We start from the raw sequence: 18,761 nt of genomic DNA on the forward strand, positions 1-18,761 counted from the left end.
ATATTACCATTTTTTATTCTTTAAAATAATTTTAGTGAGATACCACTATAGGTAGGATATTAGTTATAGTTTCCAAATTAAGTATTTTTCTCTGGGGAGTAAAAGAAAGCTACGGAAAAGAGGACCTTATAGCACATTTAAGACATTTCTAAAAAGCCCTCAGGTTACTTTGGCATAGAGTTTCCTATTCCTCAACTGAAAAAATAAGGGGGATTAATTTTATGATATAAACACCTATTTAAGGCTGTCATTTTATGAAAGAGTTTAATAAGAAGAAGGGCTTTTCTTTCTCATTTCTCACCCTTTTAGAATAAACCATATAAGAAGAAATGAGCTTTTCATTTTGTGGTAACAACATCTCTTCATATGATATCTATGATGGTGTGTTAGAAAACCCCTGCTTTGTGGATGCGCTCAACCTGGTCCCCCATGTCTTTCTGTTGTTCATCACTTTTCCAATATTGTTTATTGGTGAGTAATCTAATGTCCTATAATATACCCCCTAATGTTTATGAGGCTTATCAATGGCTGTGGTATGGGATAATGCTCATTTAATTTCTCCAACATGAAAGCTAATGTGTAAGTCTATAAGAAATGAACAAGCAAGTGTTTTGTGTTTTCCACATATTTTTGGCATGTAATATTTCATAGGTGAAATAGCAGTTGCATGCCTGCTTATGAATGGCCTTCAGGTAGCAGTAGTAGTTTTTGAAAAAGAAGGCAAGAGGTAATCATCTGAAATAGAGCTAAAGCATTCGTTGAGCACTCCCTTTGTGCGAGCTGAAGGGAATGAAAAATGGGTAAGACAGAGTACTTGCCTTCCAGGAATAGTCTAATGGAGTAGATGTGTTAAAGTCAAGAAAAATGACTATGCCACATTGTAAGTCCACTTACAGGTACAGGAACAAATTATCTTGGGCATGAGCCTGCTAGAACAATAAACTCTTCTTGGGGCCACCAGGGAAGGTTGCATAGTAAGTGACATGTTTGGGGACTTGAAAGATGCAGAATGTGCAGATTAAAGTGGGAGTGATGGGTTGTGTTTTAGGTAGAAAGAGCTCATGCACAAACTATTTGGAAAGAAATTAATAATACAGTCTCTCCTATTATTTCACAGTTTACATATGTACAAAATCCAATTATTTAGGGCAATTATTTATAATTTTTGTAACTTCCTCCAAACAACCAAAATAGACCATTTAACTTTTTTAAAATTATAAAATATTTTTGTATATAAAATGATGAAGATTCATATAATAAACATCCGTTGAACCTACCACCACTCACCTTAAGGAATATAATAGAAGGAATGAAAGGCACGCCCTCTGCATACCATTTCCTGATCTTGTTACTCTTCCCACATCCTATCTCATCATAGGAGGTTACCATTATACTATTTTAAATTATTTGTGTTTAATTTTCCCATGCATGATTTTGCCTATAAAAATAAATGGAAAAGGTATCAGATGGATTTTCTTAAGAAAACTAGAATAATTTAACGATCTGCTTAAAAGGAAGGTTTGAAGATGATTTGTATGCTTTTACTTATTTATTTAACAAATATTAATTGAGAGGATACTATGCACTTGGCATTATTCTAACAGAGATCAAAGAATTTCTGTCATATGGTATATACAGAGGCCAACATAGCTCTTGGCATATATTTATTTTAAATGAATGTACGGACACTAAATATACTGGGACCAGAGTGGCCATATGCAGAAACACTAGTCATTGTTTATGTGATACTATTTGTAGGGTATTAAGAATGCCCTTCAGCCAAAAGTAGAAAAATATTTTTTACTGTTAATTATAATTAATAATTTATTTTTGACATTTAATTAACTTCTTGAGAGCAAGGACTGTGACATTCCTTTTTGTGTCCCTGGTATCCAGCACAGAGCCTGACAACCAGGATATGTGAATGGAGTGGTATTGGAATGGACATTGTCAAAGGGAAATGGAGTAAAATGCAGACTGTTCATTTATAGCACTGGCTACTTAATTTAGTGAAGGATGATACATAAATATCAAAGAAGTATCAGGTACTAGGAAGATTATAATGTTGCAAAAAAGACACAAAACTTGCCTGCAAGAGTTTATAGCATAAAGTTCCAGTAGAAAATATTAACTGTAACTAACTTTCTTCCAATGATGAAGTCAATTTGGAAACAACTAACACGTGAATCAACTTTCTTTTCAAAGAATGTTTCAAGGGTCCCTTTTGTCTATACAGAAATTCCTTCCTGCAATATTCCAAGTACAACTCCCCATTTATTCTTGAAGTTTATGGGGCTTTTTTTTGTTTTTCTTAAAATAGTGAATATCCATTTTTCTACTTTTGGCCAAAGGGCATTCTTAATGACCTGCAAAAAATGACAAAATAAAGGAACAAAAGGAGACAAAAGTGGAGTCCTTTCCTAGCATACCATATACGAAGTGGTATTATTCTACCTGTAGTTTTGGGAGGAAACCATTAAACTTTTACAAATGTAGTCTGAATTTTTTTCTTCGGTGATAAGCTAAGGGTAGACCTATAATATTTTTGAGCCCTCTTGAAAAATCATCGATGAACAAACTAGCTTTCTTTGAGAAAAGTTCAGTATCACTTGTTAAATAGTGTTGCTCCAGTCATAGACAATAATTTTTCTCATATGATATGCATATGATTAAGAGTTGACTCAACTAATGCATCGTGTAGTTCATAACCAAATATGTCTTTTTTTGGTTATCTCTCCACAGATCCCATGTTTTGAAAGATTTTAGACACCAAATTTCTTTTATTATTATCATCAATTTGTTTCCTTTTGAATGAATCAGAAAACTATCAGGAAGAGCTTCTGATTAGTGTGAGATAAAACCATGTTGTCATCTGGAGTTGGTGTTATTCCTGAGCAATGCAACAAATGTTAATGTGTTAGCCTAGGCAGTCTGTAAAAATTAATTGAAACTTTATTTTTTAACATAATGAAAATAGACCAGGATTTCCATTGCTACTCGAGAAAGCATTAATGTTTCAGGAGCCCCTCCCCCAAAAGCTTATCATAATGTAAATTATTTCCATGATTATAATTGATCCTTTTGTTTATCTCTTTTTAACTTTTTTTCCAGGATGGGGGAGCCAAAGCTCAAAAGTACAAATTCACCACAACACATGGCTTCATTTTCCTGGACATAACCTGAGATGGATTCTTACATTTGCTCTCCTATTTGTGCATGTTTGTGAAATAGCAGAAGGCATTGTTTCAGACTCGTAAGTGACTCGATGTACATTATACCATTACAATATATTATACTAGTGGGTATATTAATATAGTAGCTAACGGCATATCAAGTCAGGCTTAATTTTGGGGGCATAACCCATTAGGAATGACAGCTGTCATCCATTTTATATGATAATCAAGTATTTTGTCTGTATTTTTCTGTTGCTACATATTTCTTTCAGATCTCTGACATGCCCATGCATGTACTTTATATTCTTGGCCCCCTGATCCGTGTAGCCCTTAGAAGAAAGTTCTTCTCTCCTTTTAAACATTTCAATGCTTGATTTATCTTTAAAAATAGGTATAAATAGAAAGATTGTCTATATTGATATATAGCTCTAAATAGCTATATATTTATATATTAATTAGTTCTCAGATGTTTCAGTTTATGTTGTAACGAAGCAAAGATAGATGAGGCAGGCATTAAAAAAGTCCAAGAACCAGTGAGGATAGAGCCACAAATTAAGGCAAAGTGCACAATTACTTTAAAATCAAGATTTGTCGTAAAATCCATATTTTTGAAGAAATTTTGTCATTCTTATAAAACAAGAAGTTTGTATTAGGCAGTTAGGATATAATGAATTGTATTTGTAAACTTTAAGATAATCTGGGGAAAATAGTTTTCATATATAATAACAAGATAAACTCAAGTAATAGGAAAATTTTCATTATGAAATTATGCTAAATTATACCTTTCCCTGAAGACTTAATACAAGAAGGCCTTTGAAGTTTTTAAAAGGAAACCTCCAAAAATAATTGTCTTCTTATCTAATAATAACCTCCCCTGACATCTGTTTATGTTTTTCTGTTGCAGTTAGCAAGGAATGAAATTTCTAAGCTTTCGTCAGGGAGCCAACTATTTTGTAATGTTTTATAAGGGTTCATTGCAGATATGAGGATGTCTTAATTTCTGATAAAAAGAAAAATCAGAGACTCATTAATACATGCCATCCCTCCAAGCATTTAGAAGCTTAATTGGTTATTATCTTATTGATAACTGTTTAAAACCTTCTGGTGTATTTGTTCTAGCATAGTTAATTCTAGTCTTAATTTTTTTATTTCCTTAACATTTAGGCTTACTCTGTATGTTTCTATGTGTATGTATAAAGTGGACGATATTAACAGATCAGTCCAATATTTCTCAAAAACTTGACATCATATGGGTAAGGAGGACTCTTCCTTTCCAGCCTCATGGTTGATGGGGTTCAGTAAGAGACTTGGAAATCACAGGCTGAACTAATAATGATAATGACATGTGCTAATGGTGGATGCTTGTTTGTAGTGGTAGGGATACAAGAGGCCCACCCTGCAGACAAACAGGCAAAAATACACCCTTGATCTTGTGCTATGCTCTCCTGCTGTTTAGACTTCTTCTTCTCCTTTTTATCCAGGCTTTTCAAAAAGTCATCTACCAGTTACTTCCAAACCCAGAAGTTTAGTTTTCTTTTTCTCTTGCCCCTTCTTATTCTGGAAACTGCTTCTACAAGAATCTCTGTGATCATTAATGACACTTTAATGGATACCTTTTTGCTTTTATCATAATTATTACTTTTGACACTGCTGATCATTCCTTCCTTCATTTTTTTTAACAAATGTTTATGAACTATTCTTTACTTAATATATAACAAATGCTCATTATAATTAGTAAAACAATGCAAAGGCTTTGCTAATTAAATATCTTATGTTCATTTTTAGTAATACAAACAACTAAAGCTATTAATTTTTCTTTTGGAACATCCTTATCTGTTTCGTACAGGTTTTTGTTCTCCTTTTTACTGCTACTTAAACAATCTGTGATTTCAGTTTAGAGACTGTCCTAGGTGTAGGAATTATTTTTCAGTTTGCTATTTAGTTTAATTTTATTAGTTTATTATTAGAGCATGTAGTTTGTAAAATGATTACTTTTTGGAATTTATTAACATTTTCATTGTAGTCAAATATTTGATTATTTTGAAAGTATTTAATAAGTATTAGAAAGTAATATATTTACTTTTGTAGGAGACAAAATTTTATTGAGTTTACTGATTAGATTACTAAAGTCTCATATGTTGATTATTTTGGTACTATTTATCAAATTCTAAAAGTAGTTTATTAAAATCTTCATAATTATTGTGTTTTTATTTAGATTTTAATTTTTATTATTTTGTCTTTTTTGAAATTATTCTTTCGACCTTCGTGATGTAATACTTTTTAAATTTTCTTTCTAACTTTCTGACTAAAGATTTTCTGCTATAATATGGTAGATGAACTCCTACCAAGCCATTGAGTTCTGAAAACCATATTCTAAAAAATAATAGAGCTCAAAGAAAAAATAAGGATGGGAGACCATTCAAAACCTATGCATTTTTTTACATAGAGAACTAACAGAAACTCTAGATAGAACTCTAGATAGAAATTCTAATAAAAAATACTATCATGGCTAAAATACATGTTAAATCCCTAAAAAAGAAATGCTACATTAAGTATAAAACCTTACTGTAGCTTCTGTTATCTCTTTTAATTCTTTGTAATTACTTTCATTAATGATATTTTTTCATTCTTTTTCTAACTTCTTAAATTGACTATTAATTTATTATAATTATTTCTTATTGAATCTGTTTAAGGTTATAAACTTTCTTCTAGGTATGATTGCACCACATTTTATAGTCCTTGATAAGGAGTGTGCTAATTTTTAGATTTTCTAAATATTCAGTAAATGACTTTTGGATTCTTCTTTAATTCAATAATCAGAGAATATTGGAAGCTTTTCCTAATTTCTGTGCTGATGAAATATTTATCTCCTACTTTTCCTCTTTGACCATTTTGAAGTATTTATGGGAGGTGGTAGGTGGTTTATAAGTGCTACCATACTACTTTGAAATATTTGTTACCATGTCTATAATTATTCAAATTATATCACTGATCATCTTCCAAATCTCTTCATACATTTACCTATTAGACAAATCCCTTTGCATGTTTATTAGACACCTTCACAATCCACACATCTCCACTGAAACTTACTTGCTTCCTCTCTCCAATCTGCTCGCCCTCTTAATATCTTACTTGGTTACACAACCATCCACCTGGACGTTATTTTCTACCTCCCCATTGCCATCGTCTTCATACTCTGACACTATTTAAGTCCTGTTTATTTTAACAATTGATCTTTTCCATGTATATTATTTCCTGTATGTTATTGCTGCCAAAACTTAAGCCAGGCCTTCATCACCTGTTGTACCCATAGTTTCCTAATAGCTTTTCTTCATTCCATTTCTCTCCTTCCACAAATCCACGTATACCTTCTAATTCCCTCATCCACATTTCTGCCAGAGTGACCCATTTAAAATATAAATATGACCATATCACCTACCTGTTAAAGTGTTTTAACTTTTTGCAAGAAGTGATTCCAGCCTCTGACCATGGTATTCTAAGTCTTTCATGATACATCTTGTCTTAAACTTTCTATTTCAAGAATATTAAACTACTTGGAATTTTGAACATGTTACACTGTTTCATGCTTCTATGTATTTGCACGTTCTCTTCTCTCTTTTGAAAGTGTCCACTTTCCTGACCAGTGGGTTCCTTTTTATATTTCAGTTCCTACTGTCAATCTTTCCTCTTCTGAAATGACTTTCTCAAATGTCCCCTTTCTCCCTATCTTGAACTGGTCACTCTTCTCTATACCATTTATATATTAATATATATTCAAGTAATTTGAGAAAAGTTAAATGTTTTACTCTGTGGCATTATTAACGCCACTGGAGTTGAGGGCTGTCCACCATGCACATCTGATCCTGTTGTATCTCCGGTTCACCTGGAGCTCTCTGCAGCCCTCAGGGTGAAGCCTAGTCTCCTAGCAGTTGCACTGAATTGCTTGCAATGTCCTTGAACACATCCGGTCTCTGCCTAGAATGGTCTTCCTCTCTTCTTCCTCTGGGTAGCAGTTCCTCATCCATAAGGTACTATTTTAGAAGTCACTTCCTTTACAAAGTGAAGTTTCTGTCACAGACACAAGTCCTGTGTGCTCTCACTGTCCCTTCGCCTGTGTTATAATTTCCTATTTGCTGTTGGTTTCCCCAATAGACTCTAGATTGTGTGACTTCTGATACTGTATTTATTTTGTTCATTGCTGCATGCCAGAAACCTAAACTTTTTGGACCAGCAAATGCATTTGTATTGAACGAGTTAATGAGAATGGAGAAATCACTGAAGACCGTAAAGTTTGGGGAAACTGTCAAAGGAATAAACATACTTTTTGCACACATTAGAATTCAGAGTCAGTGGACTGCTTTTATTTGCTTTTCTTGTTAGATTATTTCAGCACTTCTGCCCTTCAGTATAGGAGCTATGTATTTGTTTTTGCTGTAAGCATTTTAAGGTATAGTTTGCTGTGATTACTCAGCCCTCCGTGTTAGGACAAATGCTTCCTGCAGAATTATGCCTTTCAACACATTCTTCCCTTATGCATTCTTTTAGCAACTACTACTGCATTCTGTATTTTAAACACTTTATTGCTAAGAGAGAGGTTTAATGAAAAGACTGGGGGAAAAATGAGGAATTATCTGGAGCCCTCAGCTCTAGACACTGACGTTGTACTGCTCTTCCTAGACGGCGGGAGTCCCGGCATCTCCACCTCTTCATGCCGGCTGTGATGGGATTCGTTGCCACTACGACATCGATAGTATATTATCATAATATTGAAACATCAAATTTTCCTAAATTACTTTTAGGTAAGTGTGATCAAGGTTTTTTTTCCCTCCAAGAGAGTTATTCATTTTTCTTTTTTCTCATAAATACTGTCAGAATGGGTTGGGAGTGGGAAGCATGGGAAAATCACAGTAATTCATTCTCCTGTAGTCACCCAATAAATGTCGGGTGGAATTGAAGATCAGCTGCGTTGCTCTAGTCTGGGTTGTGAAATTTCATTCTCTCTGGACATCTGTTCTCCAATAAATGCCCCTCTTGGTGCGTCACTGTATGGAAGTGGAGGGGATGTGTTGGTCTGCTGGCTCACAGAAGTTGTGTTCTAAGAATCAGAGCTCTTGCAAGGAGCTGCTGCCCTGTGCTGTCCCGTGAACAAGTCATCTCCTCCAGTTCCGCGTTTCTGCCTCTTGGTTGGAGTCCTGAGGCATTTTCCAAAGGCCTTTTATTGATGCTGTGGGATTGCCACATTTCCCCAGAATTGCTGTTGAGGCATCGGGGGTCTTGCTGCAGCTGAGTATGCTTCCTAGCATGATGGCAAATATGCTGTCCTGAGGAGCAGCTTCCTCCAAACACAGCCTCCAACATCTGCATCGTGACTGAGATTGCTTCTTAGCCCCTCTTTCTTCCTTGTCCTCTTGGAAATCAGAGACCATCTAAGATGATCTGAATTTTACTTTTGCCTTAGGTCGAAATAATATAATGCTTCCCAATTAGTTATATTCAGTACTCTGACCCATCCTTGTATTCCTTGGTACACTGTACACGTGTCATAAAGAGATGAAGGTTCAGAACATGGATCATGGGTGGACTTCGGGGGCCTATGAACCTCCTAAAATTGTAGGCAGAATTGTGTATTTGTATGAACGAATGCTTAGATTCTGAAGTTCATGGATTGCAATTGATTGTTATATAATGAAAATGACATTGACTACTGATATAGAAATTAGGAGATAAATCATCAAAACACGTAAATAGTATTTTATTTATTTTTCCAGAAAACATTAAAATGTAAAGTACGTGCATGGAAAATACTGATTATTTAATTCTATGTTGTGTCACATTACACGATTGGGCAAAGGCAATCTAATAAAAAAGGTAGACAGGGTAAATATTAATTTAAAAGGCTTGTCGAAGTCTGAATTGTCTTAATAGAAAGCTCTTTGGTACAAAATGCGAGGCAGACATTATGACGTGTGTGAAGATGCCAACAAAAAAAAAAAAAGAAAAGTGACATTTTCAACAGGTAACTGGAAAGAAAAATATATCATTTGAATTCAATATACTAGATACACATTTTTGAAAAATTGATAGTGATAGATAGTGATAGAAAGGTTGTAAAATGTAATTAGAAAGGGATGCACACAGAAATAATATTTTGAAGGAAATATGATCAGAATCTGGCTGTAATTGTTATGTAGATGCAAGGCAGAGGGCATAATTTGATGATATTTCTAGAAGGACTTATAAAGATAAAAAAGAGTCTAACTGGCTTATTATTTTAGGAGAAAAAAAATTTGAACCTAGAAAAATTACTCTTATTTTAAAATCACAAAGCAACAAAGTACTTTGTCCCAACATATCGTTATGAAAATCACCAAACATACAGACAGTTGAAAGAATCATGTGAATTTCCATTTACCTATCACCTAAATTCTTCAATTTACATTTTATTTGTTCTGTCAGGTCTACATCTTTCTGTCCCTCTATCCATCCTTATACTCATCTTAGTTTTGTTGTATTTTAAAGTAAGTTGCAGACATTAGTATGCTTCACCACTGAACACTTCATGCATATCACTAACTAGACTTAAATATTTGTTTACTGTTCTTTTTGTGAGATAATATTTACATATGTGAAATATATGAAACAGAGATCTTAGTTTGCTAAATGCATACACTTGTATATAACACGGTCATGACAGAGCCATCATCACCCATGCAAGTTTTCTTTTTCTTTCTTTCTTTCTTTCTTTCTTTTTCTTTCTTCTTCTTCTTCTTTTTTTTTTTTTAAGAAACGAGGTCTTGCTCTGTTGCCCAGGCTGGAGTGCAGTGGTGTCATCATATCTCATTGCAGCTTTGAACTCCTAGGCTCAAGAAATCCTCCTGCTTAGGCCTCCCAAGTCCTTGCGATCACAGGTGTGGGCCGCCACACTTGGCTTATGCAAGTTTTCTTCTGCCCCTTCCTAGTCAATCACCACTTTCACTTCCACCCTCCAATATCTATTCTGATTTTTCCCCACCACAGATTAGGTTTACCTCTTCTAGAACTTCACGCAAATTGAATCACACAGTATAAACTCTTTTGAGTGAGGCTTCTTTCTCTCAGGGTGATCTTTTGGGGCTCATCCTTTGTTTTTATAATTGTTGGATAGTAGTCCATTGTATGAACATACCATAGTTTTTCCATTCTCCTGTTCGTAGACATCTGGACTGTTTCCATGTTTAGACTACCATGAAAAAAAGCTGCTATGAACATTCTTGTACAAGTTTTTTTTTTTTTTTGCGCGTGTGTGTGGCTATCTGTATTTATTTCTCTTAGGTAAATATCTAAAAGTGAAATTAGTGGGTTAGAGGGTAGGTAGGTAAATGTTTATATTTGTAAAAAAACTGACAGATCTTTTCCCAAAGTGGTTGTGACATCTTATATACTCACTAACAATGTGTGGCAGTTCCATTTCCACACGTTCACCAACATTTGGTGATCTTGGTTTTTCTAATTTAGCCATGCCGATGGGTTGTACTGGTAATGCATTGCAGTTTTAATTTTCATTTCCCTGATGACTTACGACATTGAACACTTTTTGATGAGTTTATTGTCCATTTGTTATCTTTGCGAAGTGGCTATTTATATCCTTTGCCTATTTTTATTGGATTGCATTTTTATTACTGAGCTGTAGGAGTACTTTGTATGCACTACATACTAGTATATCATCATATACGTGTTTTGAGGATATTTCCTGACTAGTCTGTGGCATGTATATTCATTTATTTAACAGGGTCTTTTGATGAATAGAATATTTTCATTTTGATGTAGTATGATTTATCATTTCCTCTTGTATTCAGTTATTAATTTCTGGGTCTGAAGAAATCTTTGCTTTCCCTCAAAATACATTCCTGTCTTATTCTCCTGTTTGCTTTTAGATGCTTTATGGTGTCAGTTTTTCTTTTTAGGACTATGATCCATTTTAAATTAATTGTTTATATGGTATAAGGTCGGTGGCAAAGTTCTTTATTTCCCAAGTGGATATCAACATGTCTCAACACCATGTGTGGGGTAGACTTTCTGTTTCCCATCAGATTGCTTTGGTACTTCTGTAAAAAAATTAAATCAAATGACTATTTATGAGTGATCTATTTCTTGGCTCTGTTTTCTGTTTCTTTGATCTATTCATGGATTTTCATGCCACTACCATTTTTTCTTGATCATGATAGCTTTGGAGGTCTTGAACTCATGAATTATAAATCACACAACTTTTTCCTTTGTTTTTCTCCCAAGATTGCTTTGGGTATTATAATTCCTTTGCATTTCTACATACAGTTTAGAATCAGGTTTACAATTTCTATAATAAAAAATCGTGATGGGATTATTATGGGGATTGCATTGAATGTATAGAACGATTTGGGATGGAATTGGCATCTCAGCAATATTGAGTATCACAATCCATTCTTCATTTATATAAGTCTTCTTTTGTTTCCCTTAGCAATATTTTGTAGTTTTCAGTGTAGAGATCTTGCACATCTTGTTAAATTTATTGCAAGGTATTTTTGTGTTTGTTTTCCGTCTGCTATTGTAAATGGAATTGTATTTCAAATTTTATTTTTCAATTGTTTCTGCTGTCTATAAAATACAATTGATTTTGTATATTAACCTTGTATCTTGCAACCTTGGAAATTCACTTACTACTTCTAGTTATTGCTTTGTAGGTTTCAAGGGATTTTTCCGTATAAATGAACATGCCGTCTGCAAATGGAGCCACTTATTTCTTTTCAGCATTTATAATGCTTTCCTTTTTTTTTTTTCCTTGCCATATTGCCCTAGATAGGACCTCCAATAAAATGCCAAATAGGCATGATAATAGTGAAATCCTGTTTGGTTCCAAATTTTAGGGGAAAAATGCTCAGTCTTTTGTAATTAATTATGTTGTTAATTATAGGTTTTTCATAGAAGACCTTTATCTGCTAAGTTTTCTTCCATTTAAAGGTTTTTTAGAATGTTTTCTAAAATCATGAATAGGTGTTGAATTTTATTAAAATTTTTCCTGCACCCATTGGAAAAGTATATTTCTGTTAATGTGCTAAATTGCATCAATTGTTTTCAAATAATGTAACAATGCATTACTCTGATAAACCACACATAGTCGTGATATGCATGCTAGATATGACTACATTTTACTTGTGAAGGCTTTTTATATTTATGTGGTGAGGGATCTTGATCTGTTATTTTCTTGTAATGTCTTTGTCAAGATATCATATCCTGGGTTAAACTGGCTTCATAAAATGAATTGGAAAGTGTTCTTTCTTTCTCTGTTTTCTGAAAAACTTTGTGTAAGATTCATTTTATTTTTTCCTTAAATGTTGAATAGAATTCACTGGTAAAGTCATCTGGGCCTGGAAGTTTAACTAAGGAAGTATTTTAAATTATGAATTTATTTCTGTATTAGGTATAGACTCTTTAGAATATCTATTTCTTCTTATGTTAGTTTTGGTAAGTTAAAGTTTTCAAACAATTTTCTATTTCATGTACATTTTAAGATATATTGTCATAAAGTTGTTCATGATATTCCCTGATTATCCTTTTAAAGTATGTAGGATATGTAGGAATAGCTCCTCGTTCTTTCTCACTAATAGTAATTTGTGTTCTTCTTCTTTTCTTGATCCATCTTTCTAAGGAACCTATGAATTTTCTTAATCTTTTCTTAGTCAACCTATTGAGTTTGTTCATTTTATCAAGTGTTCATTTTCTATTTTATTGTTTCCCATTTTTATTTCTCTTATTTTCACTATTTATATATTTTTGTTGTTCTTTGTTTTTCTTTCCCTGGCTTTTAAGATGGAAATGCAGGTAATTTATTTTGGACCTAAAATAAATATCTAAAGGTATTAGTACTTAAGTCTTGTTTTAGTTGCATTCCTTATGTTTAAAATATGTAGTATTTTCATTATAACTTAGGTAAAATATTGTATAATTTCCCTAGTGATTTGTTCTTTAACATGTGGATTATTAGAAATGTGTTGTTTAATTTTGAAATATTTGGGTACTTCTGGATATCTTACTGTACACAAAGACCCAAAGATTATCTCCATTATCTCTGTGCCTGGTGTTCATATGCTGTATGATCTTCTCCCCTTCAGTGAGAGTGAGACCTGTGCCTTGTGTCTAGCCAATAAAGTATGGCATGGAGTATGGTCTCAAATCAGCTGAGCCTTTGTTGAGATTGCAGCCCAACTTGGATTGCAGCCTGGGGAGACCCTGGAGCAGAGAATCAAGGGGGCCCATATTCAGACCCCCAAACCATGGAAACTGTGAGATAATAACCATGTACTGTTTTAAGCTGCTAACTTTGTAATAATTTCTTAAGCAGCAATAGAAAAAAATAGGCTTATTGTTCTTGATTTTTTAATTTAATTTTATTGTGATCAGAGAACATACTCCATATGATTTTTGTTAGTTTAAATTTATTGCTCTTTGTTTTCTGAGTGAACATGGAGTTTCTACTAGTACCATATGCACTTAACAAGAATATATATTCTGAAGATGTGTGTAGTTGATATTTGGACTAAATATCAAATCGTTTTATGAATATTAAATGGTATGAGGTAATTGATAGTGTTCAGATCTTTTAAGTCTTCATTTGCCACATGCATAGTTTTGATTGTCTTTCTGAAAAATTGATCCTTTTATCGTTAAGAGTCTTTTTTTATTTCTGATAATATTCTTTGTCTTGAAGTCTACTTTGTTTGATATAAATATAGCCACTCCGGGTTTCTTATTCTTACTGTTTTCATTGTATATCTTTCCCATCCACTTATATTTAATTTACACTTTCTCGTATTTATGGTGAATATCTTTAGGTAGCATAAAATTTGATCTTTTTTTTTTTTTTCTAAATCCATTATGACCATCTCTGTATTTTAAGCTAAAACGAGGTATACATATAGTTCATGTGCCAATGTACAGTTATTTTTCACTAAGGAAGTTGTGATCACCCTTAACCTTTCTGGCTCTGATAAGTGTTGTCCAAACTGGATTGTCTTATATGTGTTTTAGAGTTCTTCTTTCTTATACCATTCTCATTTGTACCAACCTCTATTCAAAGTTCAAAGTAGACTGAATCCTTGCCAACAGATTTCTAAGAAAGTCTCTGTTTCCTTCTATATTTGCTGCAAAATGCTGGTCGTGGTTTTAAGACAGTGTAATACCTGCCTTTCTGGCCTATTTGGGGTCTGGGTTTGCTCTATAAGATCACTGTTCTCTGTGCTCTGTGGATGAGTGTAGTATTTTAAATCATTTAGATAAGAAAAGTCACTTACTACTTGAATGACGATATGTGAAACAGAAACCCTATTACATAGTTACATGAGTTTCGTGATAACTCCAGGGTAATACTAGCATACATACCCCTGGAGTTGCAAAACACTTAGTGGATTGGTTACACAGATACCAACTTGCAAATTATTCACATAGTCAGGGTGCTTAGAAAGCAAGACCAGAAGATAAAGCCACTTTTTAAATTTACAGAATTACACATAAATTTTGAAAAGTCTAGATTATCCTTATTTATGTGTCTCCTTACATCTTCCCATCTATCCCATGTAATCAGAGTGGAAGCACTCAACATTCTGAAGTTATTATCATACCTCCTATTCAAATCTCCAGAAGTAAAAGAAAACATATATGTTGTTTTCTTATCAAATAAAAATAGAGTATTTAAAATTGCCTATTTAAAAAGCATTATATTTATGTTGAAATGTTAGTACAGTTTGGAAAAAAAACAGGAAAAGATTGTATCTTTTTCATTTTTTCTTTAATTTTTTTCAGCCTTATTTTTGTATTGGGTAATGGCCTTTATTACAAAAACAATAAAGTTGGTGAAGGACTGGCAGTCTGGTTGGGGCATATCAGACCTGCGTTTCTGCATCACAGGCATGATGGTCATCTTGAATGGGCTCCTGATGGCTGTGGAGATCAACGTCATTCGGGTCCGAGTAGGTGTCTAATGACTTTTGTTTAGTTATTTGGATTCAAGACCCCAACATTAAAGATTACAGTTAGCCAGAAATCTTTAGCATTTTAAGTATGAAAAAATGTATTTGATCTCTATGTGTAAATATAAAGTTGAACTAATCACTAAGCTTCAGGCCATCTCAGTGTGACCTAAAGTCTATTTAGTCATTCATGGATATTGATTGATTGAGTGCTTGCTATATGCCAAACATCATGCTTAGTTCATATTACAGAAAAAATTGTTTTCGGCAGGAAATTCCATCATCCATGTTTGGTCCAAAGCACACCTGGGTTAAGCAAATGCTGCAGTCCCAGAAATTAGAACTGAAAAGAAGATAATCTAATCCAGTTTGCTTATTTCACTGATGAAGAAACTTTTATAGAGATAATTTTAGCTATATATTCAAATTAATACAGTCAAGACCCATACCTGGTCTGTAATTACAGATTTATTGTGCTTTCCACCACATAACGTTGTCAGTTGTGTTGTGTGAGATACTAGAGATGGATTTTTCAATATTCGTTTTCTATCAGAGAACTTCGAAGTTGCTCTATGAGTGGAAAGATATACTCTGCCATGAATGTGTGGAGAGCAGTCAGTTAACACCAGCCAAACCACAGATCCACAGAGTGACTCAACAATAGTGTTGATAACACATTTTAAAATCTAAACAATCTAAAAATCTTAAATTAGTTCACACTATCCCAGGATATCATGAAAGATTGGTTCTTAGTATTAACTATCTGTTAAAAGACTAACTGATTTTTTAGAATTGGCCCCAAGAGGATTAAATGAGAAATTCTGGTATTTAACTAGTTATTAATAATCCAGTCACAACAGAAGGGAAATATTTCAAAGAATATTTCAGAAAGGGATAGAAGGAGGGATTAAAATATAAATTTTAGTCATCTGAAATGAAAATGTGGAAAAGGTTGAAATTTTATTTTTAATATGTGGAAAAAGAATTGAGCTAATTGTTACATTGTGGAATTTTATTTTATTTATTTTTTGTGATAGAGATATGTATTCTTCACGAATCCTCAGAAAGTAAAGCCTCCTGAAGACCTCCAGGATCTGGGAGTGAGATTTCTTCAACCATTTGTGAATTTACTGTCAAAAGCAACATACTGGTGGATGAACACACTTATCATATCTGCTCATAAAAAGCCTATTGATCTGAAGGCAATTGGAAAATTGCCAATAGCAATGAGAGCAGTAACAAATTATGTGTGCCTGAAAGATGCATATGAAGAACAAAAGGTAAGTTAGTGTTTGTCTTCCATGTTTTTAATTGTAGAAAATGAACATATTAATTATAATAGACACAAGGCTTAAATAAATACTATCTAGGGTTAAGGAAGAGCAAATTTTCTCTGTCTTCCTCAATAGTTTTGAGTCATGTTAATTGGGCCACTGAGGAAAGACTGGAAGAGCCAATAAAATATAGTTAATGTTGTGTTAGTTGCCCAGTCAATACATGAGGAAAGATAGAGAGAGAATTGTCTTTTCTCTGCGACACGTGACCAGTGGAAAGTAAGAATTCAATTCAATGATTGTGTGTAACTAATCCATGTTACCATAGAATATTATTAATTCATGGAATTTTTGATATGAAGTCTTTCTCCAAAGCATCTTGTGAATAATTTTGTTATGTAAAGGTAAAATAGATCATATCTAGTAATAACCACTTTTAAGAAATTAAAAGCCTTATGTTAATTATTTACTAAAACTTGGATTCTGTAGTTCAAACTTGGCAAACTAAATTAAAAGGGCATTGTCTACCTATTCCATGTATCATCCTATATTTCTGCTAGAATTGGTTTCCTCTGGCACTTTTTTTATTAATAAATGTTAATAATTGCTTTAAAAATTAAAGATGAAAGTTTTTTGGTTATTTTTATTTTGTTTTTTATCATTCTAACTAGTCATGCATGCTATCCACAGTGGTAGATGTGTTTTCTATTGCAATCATCTACAAATTCAGTGCCGTTTAAAATATTAGCATTCTCAACAACACTGGAAGGGAGTAGGGTATGGTGAGTCAGTTAAAGAGTTTTTGGCTGTTCTAAATCAAGATCAACAAAGCATTTATGGTAAATGATGAAAATGACCTCTGTTTTGTGTGAGAAATGTGTGTTATGAAATTAATATGGCAGGAAATGGTTACTACAAATGAACCTGAGTCATTTCTCTGGTTTTACCTCTGGGAAAAGTATTGCATAAAAATTTTTAATTTCAATATAGCCTAAGCATAGCTTAAGTTTTCTGAGTGCTTCTTACAACAGAGATTAGCTTGTACTTGGTGTGTGTATGTCATACTAATAAATTTTAAAAAACAATCAAATTATTCATTCTAACAGGAGATCAAATATGAAACACAATCGAACTCTACTCCATTGAATTGGCTTCTTTGCCACAGTGAAAAAACTTTATCCACCTCCTTCCTAGTCTTAATTATGATGATTATTCAGGTCTTAAAATCTTTACCACATACAAGTATAAATGTGTGAAGCCACAAGTTGACTTAAGGATAGACGCCATTCTTCATTTTGCATTTCTTGAGGAATATCTAGTGTCCTAGCCCATCATATATTGCTATAAAGGAATACCTGAAACTAGGCAATCTCAAAGAAAAAAGTTTTTTTGGCTTGATTCTGATGGCTGTAAAGTTCAAGATTGGGCATCTGCATTTGGTGGGGGCCTCAGGCTGTTTCTACTCATGGCAGAGGTGAGGTGTAGCTTGAGCATGCAGAGATCACATGGTGAGAGAGGAAGCAAGAGAGCAGAGGGAGGTGCCAGGATCTTTTTATCAACCAACTCTCATAGGAACTAATAGAGTAAGAACTCACTCATCCCCAAGAAAGGGCGTTAATCTATTTATGAGGGATCCACCCCTACAACCCAAACACTTCCCATTAGTCCCCACCTCCAACACTGGAATTTCAGCATGAGGTGTTGAGGGGTCACATATCCAAACCATAGCACATAGGAAACCCACGTCTATCCTAATTTTAAAAAATATTGACCACTATTCATGGAGATGAGAAATACCTGGAAGAGAAATAACGTGAAATTGGGATGATCTATTTTGTTCAGTTTGTAGTAATCTGATAGCAAATACCTTGTGATTTAGTAACTGCAGAAATCTTAACCAGTCTGCCAATAACCTTGATCTTTGTCCTTTATTATCTTCTTTTCTATACAACATTACTTGGTAATTTTCATGACAGATACACATTTTCCAAATGATAGGGAATTAAAAATGAATTTGGCTTTAGGAATTTTGTGTCATCCTTTGACTATTAAAAATAATACAGAGTCTTAGAAAAACTTTTTTCTTACTTATTCTCTCTGTTTCATTAAAACACATTCCGTGGCTACTGTTTGCATGGAATACAAGCATACAGAGCCGTGCGTACTGCACTGAAGGGGACTCATTAACATCTATCTTTAAACCTTTAAGATATTTTCAGTACTGTCAGAAGGAATTTCCATAGTCGCTGAGATCAGTTGCTGCTCTAAGCGATTTTGTTTTGTTCTATCTGGTTTTTCTTTCAGAAAAAAGTAGCAGATCATCCAAATCGGACTCC

General features: G+C 33.5%; 1 protein-coding gene across 1 annotated transcript in view; it reads left to right on the forward strand.

Annotated features, from left to right (window-relative positions):
• The first annotated feature begins 329 nt into the window (after positions 1-329).
• ABCC9 (ATP-binding cassette, sub-family C (CFTR/MRP), member 9) overlaps positions 330-18,761 on the forward strand; it is a 167,663-nt gene continuing 149,231 nt past the window's right edge. Inside the window, exons 1-6 of the mRNA XM_012640978.1 lie at positions 330-471; positions 3,112-3,253; positions 7,851-7,972; positions 14,985-15,151; positions 16,189-16,431; positions 18,730-18,759. Coding sequence (XP_012496432.1) covers positions 330-471; positions 3,112-3,253; positions 7,851-7,972; positions 14,985-15,151; positions 16,189-16,431; positions 18,730-18,759 — 846 coding nt within the window. The remainder of the gene's footprint in view (positions 472-3,111; positions 3,254-7,850; positions 7,973-14,984; positions 15,152-16,188; positions 16,432-18,729; positions 18,760-18,761) is intronic.

The sequence above is a fragment of the Propithecus coquereli genome, unplaced genomic scaffold (genome assembly GCF_000956105.1).
Source record: "Propithecus coquereli isolate 6110/MARCELLA unplaced genomic scaffold, Pcoq_1.0 Scaffold16, whole genome shotgun sequence".
NCBI classification, from domain to species: domain Eukaryota; kingdom Metazoa; phylum Chordata; class Mammalia; order Primates; family Indriidae; genus Propithecus; species Propithecus coquereli.